This window comes from Artemia franciscana, chromosome 17, assembly GCF_032884065.1.
Source record: "Artemia franciscana chromosome 17, ASM3288406v1, whole genome shotgun sequence".
In the NCBI taxonomy this organism is placed as follows: Eukaryota; Metazoa; Arthropoda; class Branchiopoda; order Anostraca; family Artemiidae; genus Artemia; species Artemia franciscana.
The window spans coordinates 34,925,339-34,948,035 of record NC_088879.1 but is presented as its reverse complement, the minus strand read 5'-3'; the positions used below and the strand labels follow the sequence as shown (position 1 = coordinate 34,948,035).

The 22,697-nt window shown below is 34.6% G+C and overlaps 1 protein-coding gene across 1 annotated transcript in view; it reads left to right on the top strand.

The window, feature by feature from the left end:
• Nucleotides 1–22,697, top strand: part of LOC136037545 (LIM and SH3 domain protein Lasp-like) — a 96,523-nt gene that overhangs the window by 19,305 nt on the left and 54,521 nt on the right. The window contains exons 3-5 of the mRNA XM_065720268.1: nt 9,172–9,256; nt 10,286–10,386; nt 15,366–15,445. Coding sequence (XP_065576340.1) covers nt 9,172–9,256; nt 10,286–10,386; nt 15,366–15,445 — 266 coding nt within the window. The remainder of the gene's footprint in view (nt 1–9,171; nt 9,257–10,285; nt 10,387–15,365; nt 15,446–22,697) is intronic.

Genomic DNA, 22,697 nt, shown 5'->3' with positions numbered 1-22,697 from the left:
CGAAGTGTAAAGCTATTTCTTTTTACGTCCCAAATTTTCCTTTGAATCCATTAACATATTATTAAGCAACCTTGTTCCCCTAGAAATATTTTGGAATATAATCTGGTAACAGAGAATTGTACACTAGTAGGTTATCGCATCTTCTTTTTTTTAATATAGACACAGGAGGATGAATGGGGGTCGATCTAAATGACTCCATTAGGTTAATTTGGGAAAATATACTACCTATCCATTTCTTTGTTTACACTTTACCTTAACTAGATTACCCGCTGCCCTATCAAAAATTCTTTGTTAAATATGAGGACGTATCCAGGGAAAAAAAACTTATACAAGACACGAAAAATTTCTTTACATGCATTTTTGTTATGTAGTTAAGAGAAATTTTTTTTGGGGGGGGGATGGATGATTTAAACCCCGGGAAACCTGCCCCCCTACCTTGATACAGCGGGTTAAAAAATACTAAAATAGACAATCATTGCTGGGAAATCAAAAATTGATAAGCTAGCAAAGCGGAAGGATTTGTTTCCAAGCTATGACAATATATTAAATAAAAAAAAAACAAATTTTTTTTTAACTGAAAGTAAGGAGCGATATTAAAACTTAAAACGAACAGGAATTACTCCGTATACGAAAGGGGCTGTTCCCTCCTCAACGCCCCCTCTTTACGCTAAATTTTTTTACTGTTTTAAAAAGTAGAGTTGAAAGAAAGAGTCAAACTTTAGCGTAAAGAGCGGGGCATTGAGGAGGGAATAGCCCCTTTCATATACGGAGTAATTTCTGTTCGTTTTAACTTTTAGTGTCGCTCCTTACTTTCAGCTAAAAGAAACTTCTTTTTTTATTTAGTTTCTGAACGTTTTTGAATCAATGCATGTTTTGATTTTGGCTCTCCATAGAGGAATAATTAACACGAAATTTGCAAGTTTATTTTTTTTTGGCTAAATGGCTTTCTCATAGTTTTGATCGAATGATTTTGAGAAAAAAGGAACGGTGGAGGAAGCCTAGTTGCCCTGCGATTTTTTGGTTACTTAAAAAGGCAACTAGAACTTTTCATTTTTTGCAAATATTTTTATTAGTAAAAGATAAACGTAACTTATAAATTAGCTTACATAACGAACTTTTGTAATCTCATGTTTTTATTACATATATGAGGGGTTCACCCCCTCGTCAGTACCTCGCTCTCTTTACACTGAAGATTAAATTTTGTCCCAATTCATTAAGAATGGCCCCTGAATCACAAACGCCGTAGAATAAATAGTTGAAATTACTAAAAATGCATTAGCGTAAAGAGCGAGGTATTAGGAGGAGGTGAGCCCCTCATATGCGTAATAATTTCTGTTCGTTTTAAGTTTTAATGCTGCTCCTTACTTCCATTTGAAAAAACTTTTCATATTTATGTTTTCTTTGTTTTTTTTTTAAATAATGCTAGAAAACCCTGCGCTCCCTTTTGGAAATTTTTTTCCCCCATGACAAATTCCCCGATGGAAAGTTCCCCCAACATATCCCCCTCTTGTCAACCCATCCCTCCAACCAAAACATCCCCCTGAAAACGTCTGTACACATCCCAATAAGTATTACTATATGTAAGCACTGGTCAAAGTTTGTAACTTGTAGCCCCTCCCACTGGGACTGTGGGGGAGTAAGTCGTCCCCAAAGAAATAGTTATAATTTTTCGACTACGCTGAATAAAATGGCTATCTGAGAATTTTGATCCGTTGACTTTGGGAAAACAATTAGCGTGGGAGGGGGCCTGGGTGCCCTCCAATTTTGGTCACTTAAAAAGGGCACTAGAACTTTTCATTTCCGTTAGAATTAGCCCTCTGGCAAGATTCTAGGACCACTGGGTCGTTACGATCACCCGTGTGGAAAAAAAACAAACAAACAAATAAACACGCATCCGTGATCTGCCTTCTGGCAAAAAATACAAAATTCCACATTTTTGTAGATAGGTGCTTTAAACTTCTACAATAGGGTTCTCAGATACGCTGAATCTGATGATGTGATTTTCGTGAAGATTCTATGACTTTTAGGGGGTGTTTCCCCCTATTTCCTAAAATAAGGCAAATTTTCTCGGGCTCGTAACTTTTGGTGGGTAAGACTAAACTTGATGAAACTTATATATTTAAAATCAGCATTAAAATGCGATTCTTTTGATGTAGCTATTGGTATCAAAATTCCTCATTTTTTAGAGTTTTGGTTACTATTGAGACGGGTCGCTCCTTGCTAAAGTTCGTTACCACGAGCTGTTCGATTCTTTAAGATAGACAAGTCAAAGACACGACCAGTTGAACTTGAATGAGACGTATTTGTAAAGAACTTTATGACTTTAGTTTAAGGAGAAAGGGTTGAAGAAGGGATAGCCCCCTCATGTTCGTAATATTTTCTGTTCGTTTTAAGTTGTAATGTTGCTCCTTCCTTTTGTTGATTTTTTTTTTTTTTAATTTAACATAAAGTGAATGGTAACTGATCGACTTTTATCTAGCCAAGGCTGCCACATAGAATTTAACAATATCACAAGATCCATATGCAAAAAAAATCTTAGGGTTGGAAAAAACTTAAATAACTATAATATATATATTTATTTAGTGGATTTTTGAAGGTAGTATTTTATATTTATATATATATATATATATATATATGCTTTTGCCACGATCCTAAACTCAGGACTGAAGTCCCGAGGTCTGTGGGAAAAGCTACTCCTGAGGAGTGGAAGTCTTATATGACCTATTAACCAATGATTAGTTTTCTGATAAACAAGATAGCATATCCTTGCCTCTCCTTCGCTGTTAACATGATATTAAATAAATAAGAAATAGTTTTTTTTTAACTGAAAGTAAGGAGCGACATTAAACTTAAAAGGAACAGAAATTACTCCGTATATGAAATGGGTTGTCCCTCCTCAACGCCTCACTCTTTACGCTAAAGTTTTTAATTGTTTTAAAAAGTAGAATTGTGGCAAAGAGTCAAACTTTAGCGTAAAGAGCGAGGGATTGCGGTGGGGACAGCCCATTTTATGTACGGAGTAATTTCTGTTCGTTTTAAGTTTTAATGTCGCTCCTTACTTTCAGTTAAAAAAATACTAACTTTTTTTAAATTTAATTTCTGAACGTTTTTGAATTAATGCATGTTTGATTTTGGCTCTCCGCACATAAATTATTAAAATAGAATTTGCATATTAATTCTTTTTTTTTTGGCTAAATGGCTTTCTCTTAGTTTTGATCAGACGACTTTGGGAAACAAGGGGTGGGGAAGGAGGCCTAGTTACCCTCCAATTTTTTGGTTACTTAAAAAGGCAAATAGAACTTTTAATTTTTAACGAACGTTTTTTAGTAAAAAAGATGCGTAACTTAAGAATTAACTTACCTAACAAACTTTTATATTCTTATATTTTTTTATGTATATGAGGGGGTTTGTCCCCTCGTTAATACCTCGCTCTTCACGCTAAATCTTAAGTTTTGTCCCAATTCTTTAAGAATGACCCCTGAATCAGAAAGGCCGTAGAATAAATAGTTGAAATTACTAAAAATACTTTAGCATAAAGAGCGAGGTATTTATCTCCTCCTAAATACCTCGCTCGTTATGCTAAAGTATTTTTAGAACCCCTCATATGCGTAATAATCTCTGTTCGTTTTAAGTTTTAATGCTACTCCTTACTTTCAATTGAAAAAACTTTTTTATGTCTATTTTTTCATTGCTTTTTTTTATAGTAATGCTAGAAAATCCTGCGCCCTTTTCATTGAATTACTCTTCCCCCATAACATATTCCTCCGAGGAAAGATCCTCCCACATAGCCCCCTCGCCGCAACCCTACCCCCAAACCAAAAAAATCCCCCTGAAAACGCCTGTAGACTTCCCAATAACCATTACTGTATGTAAACACTGGTCAAAGTTTGTAACTTACAGCCCCTCCCCCAGGGACTGTGGGGGAGTAAATCATCCCCAAAGACATAGTTATTATGGTTTTCGACTATGCGGAACAAAATGGCTATCTCAAAATTTTGATCCATTGACTCTGGGAAAAAATGAGCGTGGGAGGGGGCCTAGATGCCCTCTAATTTTTTTGGTCACTTAAAAAGGGCGCTAGAACTTTTCATTTCCGTTAGAATGAGCCCTCTTGCAACATTCTAGGACCACTTGGTCGATAAGATAATCCTTGAAAAAAAACAACAAATTTACACGCACCCGTGATCTGTCTTCTGGCAAAAAATACGAAATTCCATATTTTTGTAGATAGGACTTGAAATTTTTTTGCTAAAGCGTTCTCTGATACGCTGAATGCGATGTTGCGATTTTCGTTAAGATTCCATGACTTTTAGTGGGTGTTTCCCCCTATTATCCAAAATAAGGCAAATTTTCTCAGGCTCGTAACTTTTGATGACAAAGACTAAATTTGATGAAACTTATATATTTAAAATCAGCATGAAAATCCAATTCTTTTGATGTATCTTATAGCATCAAAATTCTGTTTTTAGAGTTTCGTTTACTATTGAGCCGGGTCGCTCCTTGCTACAGTTCGTTACCACGAACTGTTTAATACACAGATATATCTTCTAATATACTCACTTAATGCGTAATTCAAGTAGAAACTGAATCATCTTCCTTATCTTCTAAAAAGTTGAGGAAATTTGTGTCGAATTGGTTCATGTTCCCCGTACAATTTTTGGTATACCATTGTTCTGGTTTTCCACAGCTACATTCGAAAAAATACTTTATTATATTAATCAAACAGTTCGTGGTAACGAACTATAGTAAGGAGCGACCCGGCTCAATAGTAACCAAAACTCTAAAAAATTGAATTTTGATATCAATAGCTACACCAAAAGAATTGCATTTTAATGCTGATTTTAAATATATAAGTTTCATCAAGTTTAGTCTTACCCATCAAAAGTTACGAGCCTGAGAAAATTTGCCTTATTTAAAGAAAATGGGGGAAAACACCCCCTAAAAGTCATATAATCTTAACGAAAATCACACCATCAGATTTAGCGTATCAGAGAACCCTACTGTAGAAGTTTCAAGCTCCTATCTACAAAAATGTGGAATTTTGTATTTTTTGCCAGAAGACAAATCACGGGTGCGTGTTTATTTGTTTTTTTTTTTTTTTTTGTTTTTTTTCTTCCAGGGGTCATCGTATCGACCAAGTGGTCCTAGAATGTCGCAAGAGGGCTCATTCTAACGGAAATGAAAAGTTCTAGTGCCCTTTTTAAGTGACCAAAAATTGGAGGGCATCTAGGCCCCCTCCCACGCTCATTTTTTTCCAAAGTCAATTGATCAAAATTTTGAGATAGCCATTTTGTTCAGCATAGTCAAAAACCATAATAACTATGTATTTGGGGATGATTTACTCCCCCACAATCCCTGGGGGAGGGGCTGCAAGTTACAAACTTTGACCAGTGTTTACATATAGTAATGGTTATTGGGAAGTGTACAGACGTCTTCAGGGGGATTTTATTTTGTTTGGGGGGGGGGTGGGGCTGAGGGGAGGGGGCTATGTTGGAGGAATCTGTCATGGGGGAAGAAAAATTCAAGGAAAAGGGCGCATGATTTTCTAGCATTACTATAAGAAAATAATGAAAAATAAACATGAAAACGTTTTTTCAAATGAAAGGAAGGAGTAGCATTGAAACTGAAAACGAACAGAGATTATAACGCATATGAGGGGTTCTAAAAATACTTTAGCATAAAGAGCGAGGTATTTAGGAGGAGATAAATACCTCGCTCTTTATGCTAAAGTATTTTTAGTAATTTCAACTATTTATTCTACGGCCTTTCTGATTCAGGGGTCATTCTTAAAGAATTGGGACAAAACTTACGATTTAGTGTAAAGTAAATAATTAAATAATATTTAAGTAAATTTATTTATTTAGTAAATTATTATTTACTAAATAAAGTAAATAATTACACGATTTAGTGTAATTATGTATACCCTTGTATACATAATAAAAATATAAGATTATGAAAGTTTGTTACGTAAGTTGCTAATTTATAAGTTACGTATAATTTTTACTAATAAAAACGTTCGTTAAAAATTAAAAGTTCTAGTTGTCTTTTTAAGCAACCGAAAAGTTGGAGGGCAACTAGGCCTCCTTCTCCACCCCTTATTTCTCAAAATCGTCTGATCAAAACTAAGAGAAAGCCATTTAGCCAAAAAAAGAATTAATATAAAAATTTCATTTTAATAATTTATGTGCGGAGAGCCAAAACCAAACATGCATTAAATCAAAAACGTTCAGAAATTAAATATAAAAAAAACTAATTTTTTTAGCTGAAAGTAAGGAGCGACATTAAAACTTAAAACGAACAGAAATTACTCCGTATATAAAATGGTTTGTCCCCTCCGCAATCCCTCGCTCTTTACGCTAAAGTTTGATTCTTTGTCACAATTCTACTTTTTAAAACAATTAAAAATTTGACTCTTTGCCGCAATTCTGCTTTTTAAAACAATTAAAAGCTTTAGCGTAAAGAGCGAGGGATTGCGGAGGGGACAAACCATTTTATATACGGAGTAATTTCTGTTCGTTTTAAGTTTTAATGTCGCTCCTTACTTTCAGCTAAAAAAATTAGTTTTTTTTTTATTTAATTTTTAAAAAAGGGGAAAAGGGATACTAATAGATGGAATTTTCCAATTCTGTTCTCAGTTTCTGTCTCCTAGGGCTTCAATTAATAGAAAACAACTTTTCAACTATATATTTTTAAATCATTTTTTATATTGTTATAATACCACAAATGACATTTTTACCCATTTGACCTTGAATAAGGAGGAAATGGGGTACTAAGGGATAGAATTTCAGTTCTGATGTCAATTTCAGTCTCTCCAGACCTCAATAATAGGAAATGATCTTTCAATCCACCAAATACCGGACAAATTTAGATTTTGCTTTTTCACCCCCTCTGACCTTAGAAATGGGGCACTAAGCGATGGAATTTTCTAATTTTGATATCATTTTCAGTCTCCCTGGACTCGAGTTAATAGGAAACGACCTTTCAATCCAGAAAATATTGCAGAAATATAAATTCGAGGTTTTCACACCCTTTCCCTCTTTTTCCCTTAAAATGGGATATTTTTGCACTGGTGATTTTGGCCAATATTGAATTTGTTGTTAAGCAAATTTTTCTGAACATTTTGTTGCCAACAGAATTTCGGTTGCTCCAATGCCGATGTTTGGCTCTTTTTTTTTCATATTCTTTACTGGACAGTAAGGCCTACTGGGCATCACAGTCAAGGATTTTCACAATAATGTGAAAAAAAAAGAAATTGATAATAAAGTAAGAACACTATTTGCCCCAGTACTGACTTAGTATGATAGACTATTACAAAAAAGTAAAATTCAACATTTTGAAGTGATTCTGAAAAAGTTATACCAGCTTAACGCTTCGCAGAGACAAGCTGTCTCGGCCTTACTTTAACTAGGCTAATAAGTCTTTTCTGATTTCTTTAGGCTGTCCTTGCCCTTGGTAGCTTGTCCAAGAGACTAAATTTTAAGGTTTCCCAAATGAGGAAAAACAAAAAATAATTGCCAGAGAGTTCCAAAACAAGCAAGGTAGGTAACAACAAAACAACCTCAAGTAGTCTGACTTTACAAGACAACCTGACAACATGAAATTAATTAACTTGACCCAAGTTTATCACTTTGCGACCCCTCCACCTTAAAAAGGGCAATTTTCCTAATTTTCAAGCAAGTTCGGATCTCCATACTAATAGTTTATAGTTTGAATTATAATTTGACTCTATTTCTGGGTATCCTTGGATAAATGTAGCTAAATGCTTTTCTTTGTAAAATTTCTTTTTTGGAAGAAGTTTTTTATGATTAAAGTATGAACCGTTCAGATCTGCTCATTGTTGCATTTTTGTACTTTTTGTCTCACGTTTTTTAGTCGATTTTGCACTATCGTTCGTGGCTTACGACTGCGCACAAACGACCAAATGCACTAAAATAAAAGAAATCCTAACACCCCAAAAAAATTGGCATTGTTGAAGTCTAACATGCTACGGTCATAACATTTCAATTTTTATAGAACTGTAGCATAGTCCAGTTCCGGTATTTCAATTTTTAATTTATGGATTATCAATTTTTCAATTAAATATCAATTTTCAATTATTAATTTATTGGTAATAGAAAAAACAATTATCTTACTTTCTAATCTGTTTGGAGGTACAAGCTTTTTTTTTGCCAAAAAATTTATGAAAAACGGTCTTCCAGACTGTTTTTTTAATCTCTACATTAATGTAAACTGTTTCTTTCTTGACAGAAAAATAGAAATAAAAATGACGAGAGGGATTGCAATCAATTCAAGAATATTAGAACTTATTTTTCCTGTACTAAATATCCCTGCTTTTACGCTGAGTTTTTTTTTATGATTTTAAATATCCCGTCGTCATAACTTGTACCAAGGTCACCAATGGGGGTGACAGGAGTCGAGTGTTTTCCCTTAGAAGATCGAACATTTACAAAACGCGCAAAATTATGTTACATTTAAGGGAAAATATTGAATGTTTCCGAAAAAAACTACATTAAAAAATCTTAGCTCTTCTAGAAATGTTTTGAGTAAGGAGTAACTGTAAGTAAGGAGCGACCCGGCCCAATAGTAACCGAAAGTTTAAAAAATGGAATCTTGATACAAATACATATATCAAAAGAATACAATTTTTACGCTAATTTTAAATATATAAGTTCTATCAAGTTTAGTCCTACTCGTCTAAAGTTACAAGCCTGAGAAAATGTGCCTTATTTTCGAAAAAAGAGGGGAAATTCCCTAAAAGTCATAGAATCTTAATGAAAATCCCACCATCAGATTATAACAGAGAACCCTACTGTAGAGGTTTCAAGCTCCTATCTGCAAAAATGTGGAATTTTGTGGTTTTTGTCAGAAGAAAGATCACGGATGCGTGTTTATTTGATGTTTTTTTGTTTTTTTTTAGGAGTGATCATATCGACCCAGTGGTCCTAGAATGTTGTGAGAGGGCTCATTCAAACGGAAATTAAAAGTTTTAGTGCCCGTTTCATGTAACCAAAAATTGGAGGGCAACTAGGCCCCTCCCACGCCCACGTTCAAAAATTGGACGAGGAGGGAGATAATAAGTTTTCTTCCTTGGTCTTTGGCAATTGTCTCTTGTTTCCACTTTCCACCTTTTTTTTACTTCTTGCAATTTTTACAAGTTAAATCTATTTCTAGGCATATACCAAAAGTGAAAGCGACCACCGTCTCTGAAACACCAGAAAGTAGGCGGCTCGCCGAAAATACCAAGCTACAATCCCAGGTTTGTTGTTTAGAATTGTTGCATGTATTTATATTGACAGTAAAATAGTTCATATACTAGCCATTTTGTTGCCAGTATTGTTTTTAAATAACAACCTTTCAGTTACGGAAGCCCTTTTTGGGATAAACATATTGTTTGCTAAACCCATAATTGTCAATAATATAATTAGTGTACAGACAGGAGTATGATACGCAAGCTGCCCAAAGCAAAAACACGCTCACAGTAAAAAAAAAAAAAAACGAACAATTGGAGTTTTAAGAAATATCTTTTATAATTAGCAGTAGAGCATATCATAGAAAAAAAGAAATAAAAAAGAAAAAAAATCATGCATACATCAGAAAAAATCGTAGCACACAATTTTTTGGGGGACTGGAAGAAAATATTTTTGCCCCCTTCTAAAAAAAAAAAATGCAATTCCTACTCAGATCCGAAACAGAAACGCAATGAAGTTCTGCCTAAAATAATCTTTTTTTTTTCAGCAGGTGACGTTAAATTCAATGGCTGAACTAAGATATCATTGCTATCAAAATTCGGGTGTCCTGTCAAGCGAACGTGGCAGGCGAAGTCACTTTTTGAATTCCAGTCGATATGTCTGAAACGTGAAATTCCGTAAAATCTTTTTGGAAAAATATGTATAAGAAAACAAAATAGTCTTCTAAATTCCGGTTTAAAAGAGAACCCCAATAGTATGTTTTGTGAGTGTATGTATAGGTAAACATGTTTTTGGTAATTATTACGTTTCTTTCAACTTCAGTTCAAAAATTAAACTTATTTGATTTTGAATTTCGTAAGCACTTTTCTTTGTGTACACAATAATCATTGGTGTACACTGGCTCAACTCTTAAAACAGGATCAGTGAATTTTTGTTCCTTGGACGAGAAAGTCAAAATCGAAAAGTGTGCATTCTTCAATGCACACTTTTTCAATTTTTCAATCTTCTGTGGAAGTGGGTCAACCAATAGAACACCCCCCCCTCCCTCGCGAAACCAGCATGGTATGTATAATCATATGTTATGTTCTTACTTTTAGGTGAAGTACCATGAAGATTTTGAAAAGGCAAAAGGAAAATTCACACAAGTCGCTGATGACCCGGAAACTTTACGAATAAAAGCAAATACGAAAATAATTAGGTAAGTAATATTTTTCTAAACTTACACTCTTTTATGATATGTAGATATTATATACTAGTATGACAATATTATCCTCTGCTAAACTCCTCCATCTTTAATTATTCTTTTAAACTATGTAAAAAATAACCTTCATATCAGCCCATAAAATAGCTTTTTACAAGCTTAGGATAACAGAGGAAGAACTTCTATGTCTCGCTTAAAAAAAAACAAAAAACAAATGCACATTTTGATAGGAGTGGGTGGGGGCTTAGACCTTTAACCTATTACTTTTCCCTTTGTAAATGAAAAGCAAATTTTTCACTGACGCTTATGCCTGGTGAAGGGGAGTCAGAGCTTACCCTTTGATCTAATTGTGGTTTCGTTGAACTCTTGAGCTAGATTCGACACTTTTTTAGGTCGCTGGTGTTATGATATGAGCCCATCCCCCTTTAAACCCACCTAAAGGGTGTGATTTTTATATGAAAGGTTACTGTTTAAAATGACTTTCCCTCCTTCTTTTTCTCTCTCTTACCCCTTCTCTATGCCCATCTTGCTCTTTCTGTCTATAGTGTCATGAGTATTACAATCCATTTTTATTTCTCTATTTAGTTGGATTTTTTTTTCATTCCATGATGTCTTTGCATCTTTTTCTTGTCATCGATAGTGTTTATTGGATAGTTTTACGAGGAATTGGAATATTTTTGTCTTTTCTGTGTAATTCTACACTTAGTTTAATGCAAGGCTATACCTCCATGCTCTCAACGCCTATGGTGACATCTAAATGGTGGTGAACGTATCCACAAGCATGAAAGTCGTTTTAAAATGGAACACCCAACTATCGATATTTTGGACCAGTGTGCATGTGCATGTATAGTGGGGGTATTAGACACTGTACCAGAAGCGTCGAATTTGAGCAAAAAGGATTCTGAAATGGGCTTTGATTGAATGAAGCTGATTACTCGACATCACTTGATCAACTAATCAGAGACGACTAATCAAAGGACGCAAAGTTGGTCAAAAGTCCGAAGGAGCAAGGGGTGAGCAGACACGTGAAAATCAATGTGGATTTCTGAGAGGGCGAGGGACAAGGTGCACTGACCGAAAATTCCCTCTCGTCATCTGCAACAGTGCAACGCTAGTACCTCCCCACAACTTAGACGTTTCAGGATTTTATGGCTGTTTTTGACTCTGTAACGTGAGAATACCTTTGGCGAATCATGGTAGAAGATGGTACGCCGGTTAAATTCAAAGAGCTGTTGAAGGCCTACTATGAGTATTACAAATCGACTGTAAGAGGGCTGGGGGAAGAAACTGAGCCCTTTAATGTTTAAAGCGGTGTCAAACAGGGGTGCATATTGTCCCCTGTTTTGTCAAACTACTGTATAACCTGAATTCCAGAAAAAGCGCTCGTGTTTTGATAGGGATTTTATGAGTTTGGGTATTAATTTGTCTGACCTGGGCTACACAGATGACAACGACACTCTTGCTATTGATCCACCATTTGTACAAGTATTGAGAATTAAACTAAGCTCCTGGGTATGAAGATCAAAACGTCCAAAACTAAATTTATAGGCCTAAACATACACTTGGATTATCAGCTTGTGCTTTACGAACGACAATTTGAAAAAGCCAATAGCTATATTTATCTTGGCTCACTAATAGACTCTCTTGGAGGCGGTAACCTTGACTGGTAGAACAGAATCAACAAAGCTCAGGCCATCTTTTCAAAGCTCCACCGCCATTTGTGGAACCGGCGGGAGATCAGCATGAAGATAAACAAAATTATGACTATAAAGCGGCTACTCGATCTGTTTTCTTCTCTCGCCTGGAACAAAAAATTAAATTTTTATTGTTATTATTAACTCCTTGCCGTATCTGGAACGTATTCCTAGTGTGCGCTCCCTCGGGTTAGCATATGCTTGAAACTTATCTGAAATATTTATCTAAGATGTCTTGTCTTGATAATATCATTCCTTTTATTCCACGGTATTCTGCCCGCCTTGCTTATCATTGACAGTTTTATTTACCCTTCGAGAGCTTGGAATAATTTCAACACGTGGTAGACTTTTGGCAGTCTCAAGTGTAAACTTAGCCGATGGGAATGTAGTGTGATCTTTTTTATTGCCGTCATTTTGTATTTTGTTTTCAACCCGCAAGGGGTCGCTCTTTCAGAAATTATGTACACCAGGTGGCGCGTACCAAGTGTGGTTGAACTGTGTCAAGCGTTTTGGGGACTATGCCAAGCGTGGGGGAACTCTGCGGTAACTGTGGTGTTCGGAGATGCACACCAGGCTCTGGGGAATCAGTATCCCCTGTGGGGAGATAGAAATTGTTGATGTTTTCTAGAAATTAGTTTGACAAGTACAAATTGCATTCCTCTATTCCTTGGCACGTGTTGCTGTCCCAGTTTTTCTTGTCAAGCGAGAGATTTGTATATTAACAATTTTCTAAGGTCGTGTCACCTTTTTGGGATTAAATGAAAACTAAAGCAGTATAACCTGTGGTTGAATTAGTATTTGGAGCTGGGAGACAAACCATTTACTTTCAAAATACACCTTTGAAATGCACTTGCAGCCTTATGTTATACATGAAAAGGGTGAAAACCTGTTCAAGATGAATCCCGTATGCTTCTTCTAAGTAGGCCTACGCTAACCATAATTAGTAATTACTCTTTTTTCTTGTTTGTGGTTTTGACTATTTTCTTATTGTTTTTATTTGTTAATTGTATTATTTAGTTTTATTTTTAAATTATTTTGAAGTTAAATATATATTTTATATATTAGTTTAATGAAGTTTAATATTTGAGGTATAATGATTATTTTTTATTCACCAAAAAAGGAAACTTTCTTGAAAATTTAGCAAAAATACAATTATATGGGTACTTGCCATCCCCCCCTTCCCCAAAAATCCAAAATGATACCTCTGGAATTATCGTCAAGTCGAAATTACTATAAGCCAATTAGTAAAACGAAAAAAAAAACACTAATAAAATGTGGACAAGCTTTCAAGTTTATGTTTTATTTGCCAAATTATTCATTCTTAAAAATAGTGAGTGGGGGAACCCGTCTTTCCCTAACATTTCCCAAAAGGAATCTGCTCGAAAAATATGATGAATACTCATCTTGAAAAGAGCTTTTTGTCCTGTCTTCACCCCCTCGCCCCCCTAGGAAAAACCTCTGATCCCTTATCCTAAGGGTAGGACGCGTGCCTCTGAAATTATAGTCCGGATATATAATTTTGATTTTTATGTACTTTTGCACGACTTTTTTTTTCTTTTGTCTAACAATTTGTTAATGCCGAAATAAGGATAAAGATTTATTCAAATTAAAAATTTTGTATAATTGAATAAACGTACAATGGAATTAAAATAAACATAAACATACAATGAATATGCTGTACTTAGTCCTCACAAAGGCTAAATGATGTAAAGAAGGGAGTTTTAGCACTGAATCGGAGAGAAAAAAAGAAGAAGATTATAAAGATGGTAAAATCACTCAGCAAAGAAAGGAAATGAGAAGAAAAAATTGAATCGATTGAACAAATTAAACTATTCACTCTTTTCAATGTTTTGAAAATTTTATTAGAGCGAGGAAGGGGCTTACATTATTTATATTTTATAATCTCTTTTTTACAGTAATATGGCGTCAAGACATGTGAATTATTCAATAGTATGCGGAACCATAAAGAATCGCTCTATCTCGTCCATTTTAAACCTTTTTAGTTTGTGTGGCCAAACTATTTAGAATTGATTGGAGAACTTGCCATAACTTCTACATCTTGGATAAGAGATCTGAACAAATAGCGGAAAACTAAAAGCCGACTCCTACTTTCATGGAAATCTTAGAAAAATATTTAATTTTTCCCGTTTTCTGCTGGAGAGAGAGATATTCAGATTTAATGAAACGTAAATCATTAGAAATCTTGAATTTAGTTTTGATTTAATGGAACAGTTTTCTTTTTAACTTTAGGAAAGGGTAGTCCTCGAAAATATTATAGCATCCCTGCTTGGGAAATGTTAAAAGCAGAGGCGCCATTTGGACCAAATCTTGGGGTGGGCATAAACTCCATCTTGCCCCCCCCCCCCCGACTCACTTCGTGTCGCGTAATCATCTAGGAAATGGGCATTTGACAGAACTCGAGATTTTTATTGTGTATCTTACCTACTTTCAAAGTTTACAATAATTAATAGCAAATAGCGTAATTGCCCCAAGGGTCGTCAAGTAATTACGCTCTTTGGTTAATAGGCATGTAGAAATTCAAATCAATTGGACAGAAGGGATCATGTTGACATAATGGATTATTATGGCCGGCAAAGGGCCATTTGTGGTGGAAGCTTAGGCCCCCTGGAAAATCTGGGGTGGGCATTTGCCAACCCCTCACCCCCCCAAATGGCGCCTCTGGTTAAAAGTCAGCTCAAGGGAAGTATCCTTTAAGTAATTTGACATATTTGGGAGTTCTCCATGATGCTACCTACTTTGATTGAATTCCTTGTCCACGCAAGGGGACATATTATTTATGCTGTAGGTACATTGAATAGACAACACTTCTGAAAATCTAATGAAAGATTTTTTTATTATTTTTAAAATTGAAATATAATATATAATAAAGGTTATATTTTTTTATTTTAAACTTGACTCTCGTTAGCTTTTTGAGCTGCTGACACATTTAGTATCCCTGATAAATTTTTTGCAAAAATATTGGGGAGTTTCCTGGGGTGCTCGTAAAACTTGCTAATGGACCCTATGTCTTTGAGATGGCCAGCCGACGCGGAGTTTTGCGAAATGGTTTCTAAGGTATCGAATGGCCTTAGATACTAAATGAGTGAGACAAAAAAAGGTGCATTATAAAGATTATAACGTCACTCAGGAAAGAAAAAAAATGATAAGACAAATTTTAATTTACCAAATAAATTAATCTTTTATTTTTTGAGGACTTCAAGAATTTTATTATAGTGAAAAGAGACATTTTTTATTTATATTTGTCATTTGTTGTTTTTACAGCAATGTGGCGTACCACGGCGAATTAGAGAAGAAGGCGTTGATGGAACAGAAAAGAAATTTAACCGGAGCTGATGACACAGGTATGAGACTACTCTTACGTTATAGGTACAGAGACCTTTCTAAAATTGGAAAGAAAGCTAATGTTGCTGCTGAGTTGCCAAAAATTGACCAGAAATGGTCCAGTGATTCAGACGTTTTAGATGTTGATCATTTCGATTTAGGTGAAGGCTTTAATGAATTCGATCATAGTACATATGAACGGAAAGAAATTGGTAAAGAAATCCAACGAAATGACAAAGTGTACTGCCCTTCAATGAAAGAAAAGCTGGATAAATTCACTAAAGGACAGAGTCTAGTAGGATTGTCTGTTGCAAGATCTGGAAAATGTTGGCAAAAGGCCAATTTAGCAGATTCTTTGGACTCCATTGCTAATGTATCTGCTTCTAAGAAGATTTCGAAAGAAGAAACTTTAGTTGAAAGAGAGATACGAATAGTTAGAGAAAGGAGGTATAAAAAGGAAGCAAGACTAAATCTAAAAAGTGAAAATGGTGATGCAGATCCAGGCTTTCATGACAGATTGTTAAAATATGAACAAGCAATGAAAAATCAAAATAATCTTAAAGCGGTTTACGGTTGTAGACGATATAAAGAATTATTTGGGAAAAAGTCAAACTATTATGATCCTCTTGGGAAAAAGGGCAATGAAATTTGCTGGCAAACAACTGGCAAAAGGTTTAAAAATCAAACACATGGCCAAAGGAGTGAAAGACCCTCGAACAGGCATATTATAGACGTTTCAAAGTGTGGTGTCTCTGAAACACGGAGTAGAACTAATGACGGGATCTTTACTAATGCTAATTATTGTCAGAAATCTTCCCCATGTCTTGTTGTAAAGAAAGAGAAGAAGATTAATGGAAATGGTGCATCCAATTGGGACTCAAGGTCTCTACCGTTGCCCTCTGGAAATAATACTTTCGAATGTATGAATGATTTTTTTGGAGATAATTTAAGGACGGGATACATGGAGCCAGCCACAGAATCTTCTTGTTCTTCCAAAGTTGGTGTTCCTTTGCAAGAAAATAGTTTAGTACAAAAAAATCTCCCTAGTTTTAAATGTAATGGACAAGAACCTTGTATAAAAGACGCAAGTTTCGAAGTTGATGCAGAAAGTGAGAATGAAAGATGTTCCTCAAGGTTGAACACCGTTTTTGGAAAATATCTAAAAACGGCAAAGATGCAGATTAATCCTTCCCTAAAGTCTGCAGCTAAGACTCTTCCCAAATCTAAAGGAAATTGGACCTTATTTGACAATGGGGGTAAAGAATACGATTCAGATTGTATGACTTATTATTTGAGTGAGTGTGAAAACGATAGGTTTTCTTCAAGCCTTGACTGCTTTAATGAAAATAACAATGCGGCTCACGTATTTAACGAAACAGGAGTTCCTACACAAGATGATAATTCTGAATGCCATTCAGTCAGTGATGAACGTTCCTTAAGGTTGGGCTATTTTAATGAAATTGGTGCAATTTTTGAAAGACATTCTAATACGGTAGACACCAAAATTAAGTCAATTTCAACATCTGCTGCTATAACTTCTAGCTTACGTAAAGGAAAAACAGCTTCCATTTCAGATAGTAACCAACGGTCTACTGCTAAATCAGATGTAAAAGGAATACTTGTGAAAGACGAAAGCTCGGAATACGATTTAGAAAGTTTTGGGTATTTTGTAGGTGCCGATGAGTATAATGAACAATCTTTGAAGCCGAGTCGTTCTGGTGAAAATAATATTACTTCTGAAAGAAGTTCAAAGGCATCAATAAAACAAATTGACTTGATCCCAGTGTCTGTCGCTGGAAAACTGGAAACCATCTTAACGGATTCTAAATATACTCAGCAAATCGATGATCTATTTTTAGACTCCTATGCAAATCGTAAATCTTTAATTTATGATCATGAGAAAAAAGCTATTCGGAAACCAAAATATTTTTATGAAACCGTTTTTGAAACATTGAAAAATTACCCGGAGCTAGCAACAGCTTTGGAAGTTGATTATGTTTCTGGTGTATTTGATTGGGAGTCATTTTTTCGGCTTCCTTTTGAAGGCCGGATTTTATTTAAAGGTATGATGACAAGATTGGAGCCGATACCTATTAAAGAAGAAAAAGAAGATGGAAGAAATTTAGTTAGATCCAAATCATCTGACTCTATTTTTCAAGAACAACATTTCAAAGTTTCTCATCAGCACAAAACTACCTGGTTTTCTGAAAACGACTTATCGTTGTATAATTTCAAAGATAATTTATACAAAGAATTTTTAATGTATAAAAGAAGGATGGAGGATGATTTTAAAAGAGCTCTTGGAAGAAATCAATATTTTAGTTATATAGATTTTGAAACAGATAATTTTAATGGGAGGCATATTTGCCAGTGTTGCTGTGCTGAAATCTTGAGACATACTGTTGATGACAACCTTTTACCATTTCTATTGAATTGTTTTGGACATGATGATAATCATATAATATTTAGTGTCTAGCCAAATTGAAAACTATTTGGTTTAATTAGTTTAATTTTGAAGCTGGATAATTTATTTGAATTCAATGAGTTAATTTATAATTCCATGCTTTTTTTGCATAAAACTCTTTAAGCTAAAAAATGGACCACCCTTTTTTTGTATTAAAAGATTATTTCTATATTTTGTAATATTTGCCAGGTCAATGAAGTCACTTCATCACCCGCTGGGGAAGCCCAAAGTGTAAGTTATATATTCACACCCTGGGTAGGGGGAGTATAATGGAGAATTTATCCTAAGGAGGTAGTAGCAAAAACTGTATTTTTATGGAAATGGCCTTTTGACCAATTTTAGGAGGGGTTTTTTCCCTTTCCTTCCTCTTAGATATGTATGGTAAAGAACACCTATTTTCCATCCTTTTCTTGGCATTCTTGGAAAATGAGGCGAGGGCTCCGTCCCCTCAAGTGGCATCTCTAACTGATATACATAGCATACAATAAATGATTGCATTCTTTTCTAATAAAACACTTGGTTGATTTCTGGAAACTGGAGAAACGATGACTTGGACGTGAAACGTAATGCAGGGTGAGGGGGGAGGGACAAAGTCGTTTACACTAATACGATTTGCATTCCACCCCTTCCCCTCCCCAAATGATTAAACCTGTGTGGACCTATACATATTGGATCTGGTACATGGTATGTCTGTACATAAGCAAGTCATGTCAGGCTTCATCTGTCTAGAAAAAACCCAAGTTTTATGAATCACGGGGTGGGGGCTTCTTGTTTTAAACCTTAGACTTGTATTTCAGAAGCAGAAAATAAAATGGCAAGAAATTGGCTTGGAAAGCTTGCATCAACATTAATTTGTTCCCAACTTTTCTCTAATAATCCTCTGTCTTGTCATCTTTTTCAGGATTCCTGCTACAGATAGAAAAACTGCTTTTTCAAGTTGCCATCTCTTCCAGTTTCAAAGAATTATGCCTTAACTCTTGATTCTGATTAAATAAAAACACAAGTTTTTTCGACTGAAAGTAAGGATAAGATAAGATAAATTTCAACCAAAGAAATAAAAAAAACCATTCAGTAGCACAATCTAAAACCCCCACAAAGACTCAATGGCCTGTGAGGAGGGGTATCATGAAACAAAACTCTTAATATAAAACTATTAAACACTTAAACACATAATGTGTAAAAAAAATAATTACTCATAAAAATGGAGAAAAGAAAAACACAGACAAAAGTAAAGAGAGAAAGAGAATGAATGAATGAACTTTATTACCCGTAAAAGTATAAAAAACACAAAGTACGGAGTATTATCATTAAACAAAAACAAAAACGATAAACAGCGAAGAAAAAAATTTCAAACTAACAAAAGACAACATGGACTAATTAACCAGTATCAATATGGAAAAAGACTGCAGAGGGTCATAAACGTGAATAAAGTTGATAGTCTTTTTAGAGAGTTCATTGAATAAGCTTTATGACTGTTGTAATGGATTCCAAGGTATAAAACTGTAATAATAATAATAAATAAATAAATAAAAAGGCTAATATGATTTGATAACGTCGACATAAAGATTGTTGTAACGAATTGTTTAAAAGAAATGACTAATGCTAACAGTAAGCAAAACTAAGTATTCTGAAGCTGCCAAACGAGCGGTATATGTCATATGATGGGTACTACCCCTTCCTCTACCCTTGCTCTATACGCTGAAGTATTGGAGTTTTTCAAAAGCATTTGTCGCTCAAATTTGACGGTCCTTGTGTTTAAGCAGTCTTTCTTATAGAATTCTGACAAGAAGTCAAACTTAAGCGTAAAGGTTGAGGAAGGGGTTGTCCCGCTTTTATGCGGAACAATTTTATGTTCGTTTTCTCCGTATTTTCAGTAGGAAAAAAAATCTTATTTTATATTTAATTTCTGACTGTTTTTCAAATCATGCTAGTAAATTCCCTTAAGCGCAACCCCCTCCCGTGTAAAATCTATTCTGTAAAATTCCCCCGAAAACTTTCCTCTTCGTGGAAGACCCCCGCCCCTTCTGAAGATTTCTCTCAAAATTTTTTCGCACATTTCCCACTAACAATTGTAAGTTAACAATTCCAGGCGCTATCTGGGGTCTTGTTATCCAAAAAGGCATAATTATTGGAATTGCTGAATTGAAGGGCTATGACAAAGTTTTTATCTGATGTCTTTCGAGAAAAAAGGCCGTGAGAGGGGGGTCGAGCTTCCTTCCAATCTTTTTGATCATTTAAAAGGACACTAAAACTTTTGATTTCCGTTCGAATGAGCCCTCCTCCGATCTCCTCGAACCATTGATTCGCTTTGATCATCCCTGGGAAAAAATAATAAACACACATTCATAACCTGTCTTCTGGCAAAAAAAGATGAAAATTTCGCATTTTTGTAATTAGATACTTGAAATCTCTAGAGAAACGTTCTCAGATATTCTGAATCTAGTGGCATGATTTTCATTAAGATTGTTTGATTTTTAGAGGTTTCACTCCTCTTTTTTGAAAATAAGCCACGTTTTTTCAGGCTCGTAGCTTTCAATGGGAATTTATGTATTTGGATCAGCATAAAAAGCCAATTCTTTTGATGCATCAATCTTTATCACATTTCCGTTTCTAACTTTGGTTACTATTGGACCGAGTCGCTTCTTACTTATAGTTCATTACCACAAACCGTTGACATGCCAATCGAAAATTTTCCTTGAAGGTTGAAGAATGTTCTACTCAATGAATTGTGAAGGGGGTAAATGATTGGCGTTGTAGTCGGATGTAATTTATTTTATTGACAATAATATGGGGAATTCAATATGAAATCCTTACGGTGGGTTAGGAATGGGTTACTCTTGGTCAATTATTTTATTACGAACAAATTATTTAGTAGATTATTATCAAGTGACGATACATTCTGATTATGTTTGCCAGGATTGTAACTGTTCTAAAACTATTTTTTAAAGGTACTTTTTTTCCTTTCAACGGCGAAAACTTCAAATTTTCATACTCTTTGGTTTAACTTTTTATTATAAGTAATGATTTAGCAAATTATTGAAAAGGTTTTGTCTCGTCTGATCAAGTTTGTCAAGTATATGAGGGGTCTGAAGTTATTTTAAAAGATTTAAGTGGTTTACCACTTCTAAAGGAAATATGTTAAACGAATAAAAGTAGTACCGTTAGGTTTCTTATTTTATGCTCTTTCCAAATATCATGGTTGCTTTTCTGACAATGCACTTCTCCTCCCCGATGGTTCCTTACACCAGATGTTTTCTAACTTTTTAGGTCACCCCTCCCCCCTCTCTTTGGTCAACCCTAGACGTGCACCCGTTTTATAAAAACAATTTTAATTGCAAGTTATAATGAAAATAAATATAATAATGGTTTATCGATAAAACAGCAAAACTTTTATAGGTAGTGACTCTTGTTCATTGTTGCTGCCTGTATGTGATATATAAATATACCGAATTGTGCACACTATAGAACACGATTATCAATTCATAAATTTCTAGAATTTTTTTTCTGTCTTACCAATACAATGTTGATTTTTGAAATTTTCTTCCCCCCCCCCCTACCGTAAAGTCCTCGAAGGTCAATACCTCGCACTTTGAAAATCTCTGCCTTAGACAGCCCTAATAATATGTTTCTTTGTTATTTATTATCTGGCGATACGTCAGCTTCTTTGTTAAAATGTCTTCTTTTTTTATCGACTCGATGAAATCTAATTTCACCTAAGTGATTATTGCAATATTGGATAAAAATATTATTTGGAATGACTTTAAAATGTTGATAAAAAGGGAAGGAAACATGATAATCTTATTAATTGAAAATTGTTGCACATTATTAAGCGAGAATTTAAAGGAGACACTTTCATTGTCATAAACGTGTCCGTAACATGTGTAAAGAGCATAAAATAAAGGATCTAATGGTACTGCTCTTGTTTATTTAACATATTTCCTTTAGAAATGGTCAACCGCTAAGGATGCCAAATCATTTTCATATCAGTAAAAAAAATACTTCAGATTTATGTAGTTAAACAAGGAAGAAATCGATCTACTTCAATTTCTGTTAATTTTATATATCTAAGGAAGATAACATATAACACAAAGTATATTTTTTTTTTGGGGGGGGGGATTATTTTCATTTCTCTAGGATTTGCCATTCTTGCTTTGATCAAAATAAGGTGTGTAAATATATTTGCAGCCTAATAAACTCAATGATTCAGACATTACCTTTTAAAACTAATCAGCTAATATTGTCCATCCTATTAGAAAACCGGTAGTAAAAAAAACATCTTGATTTTCTTGTTTGAATTTGCAAATCAGGTATCCTGAAAGCGGTTATTGGCAGGTTGTGCAACATAAAAACAACGATTGTTTCCCATTCCACCACCGAGGAAGAGAGGGACCACTTCTAAAAGATCTTAATTAAAAAAGTATACCTTCTTTTTACTAGCCGAAAGTTTCAGGAAAACCAAACAAATAGAACTTTGATTTTAGTCCTCTTTACTGGCTGAAAGTTTCAGACCGTAGAACCTATCAAATGGAACTTCAATTTTAATCCTTTTTACTGGCTGAAAATTTCAAATAGGAGAACCAATCAAATGGAACTTCAATTTTAATCCTTTTTACTGGCTGAAAAATTCAGATAGGAAAACCAATCAAATGGAACTTCAATTTTGGTTCTTTTTACTGGCTGAAAATTTCAGATAGAAGAACTAATCAGATGGAAATTTAATTTTTTCTTTTAATTTTAATCCATTTTTACTTGCTGAAAATTTTAGGAAATGGCAAGTAGTAGCGAGGATAATTTCCAGTCTATAAATG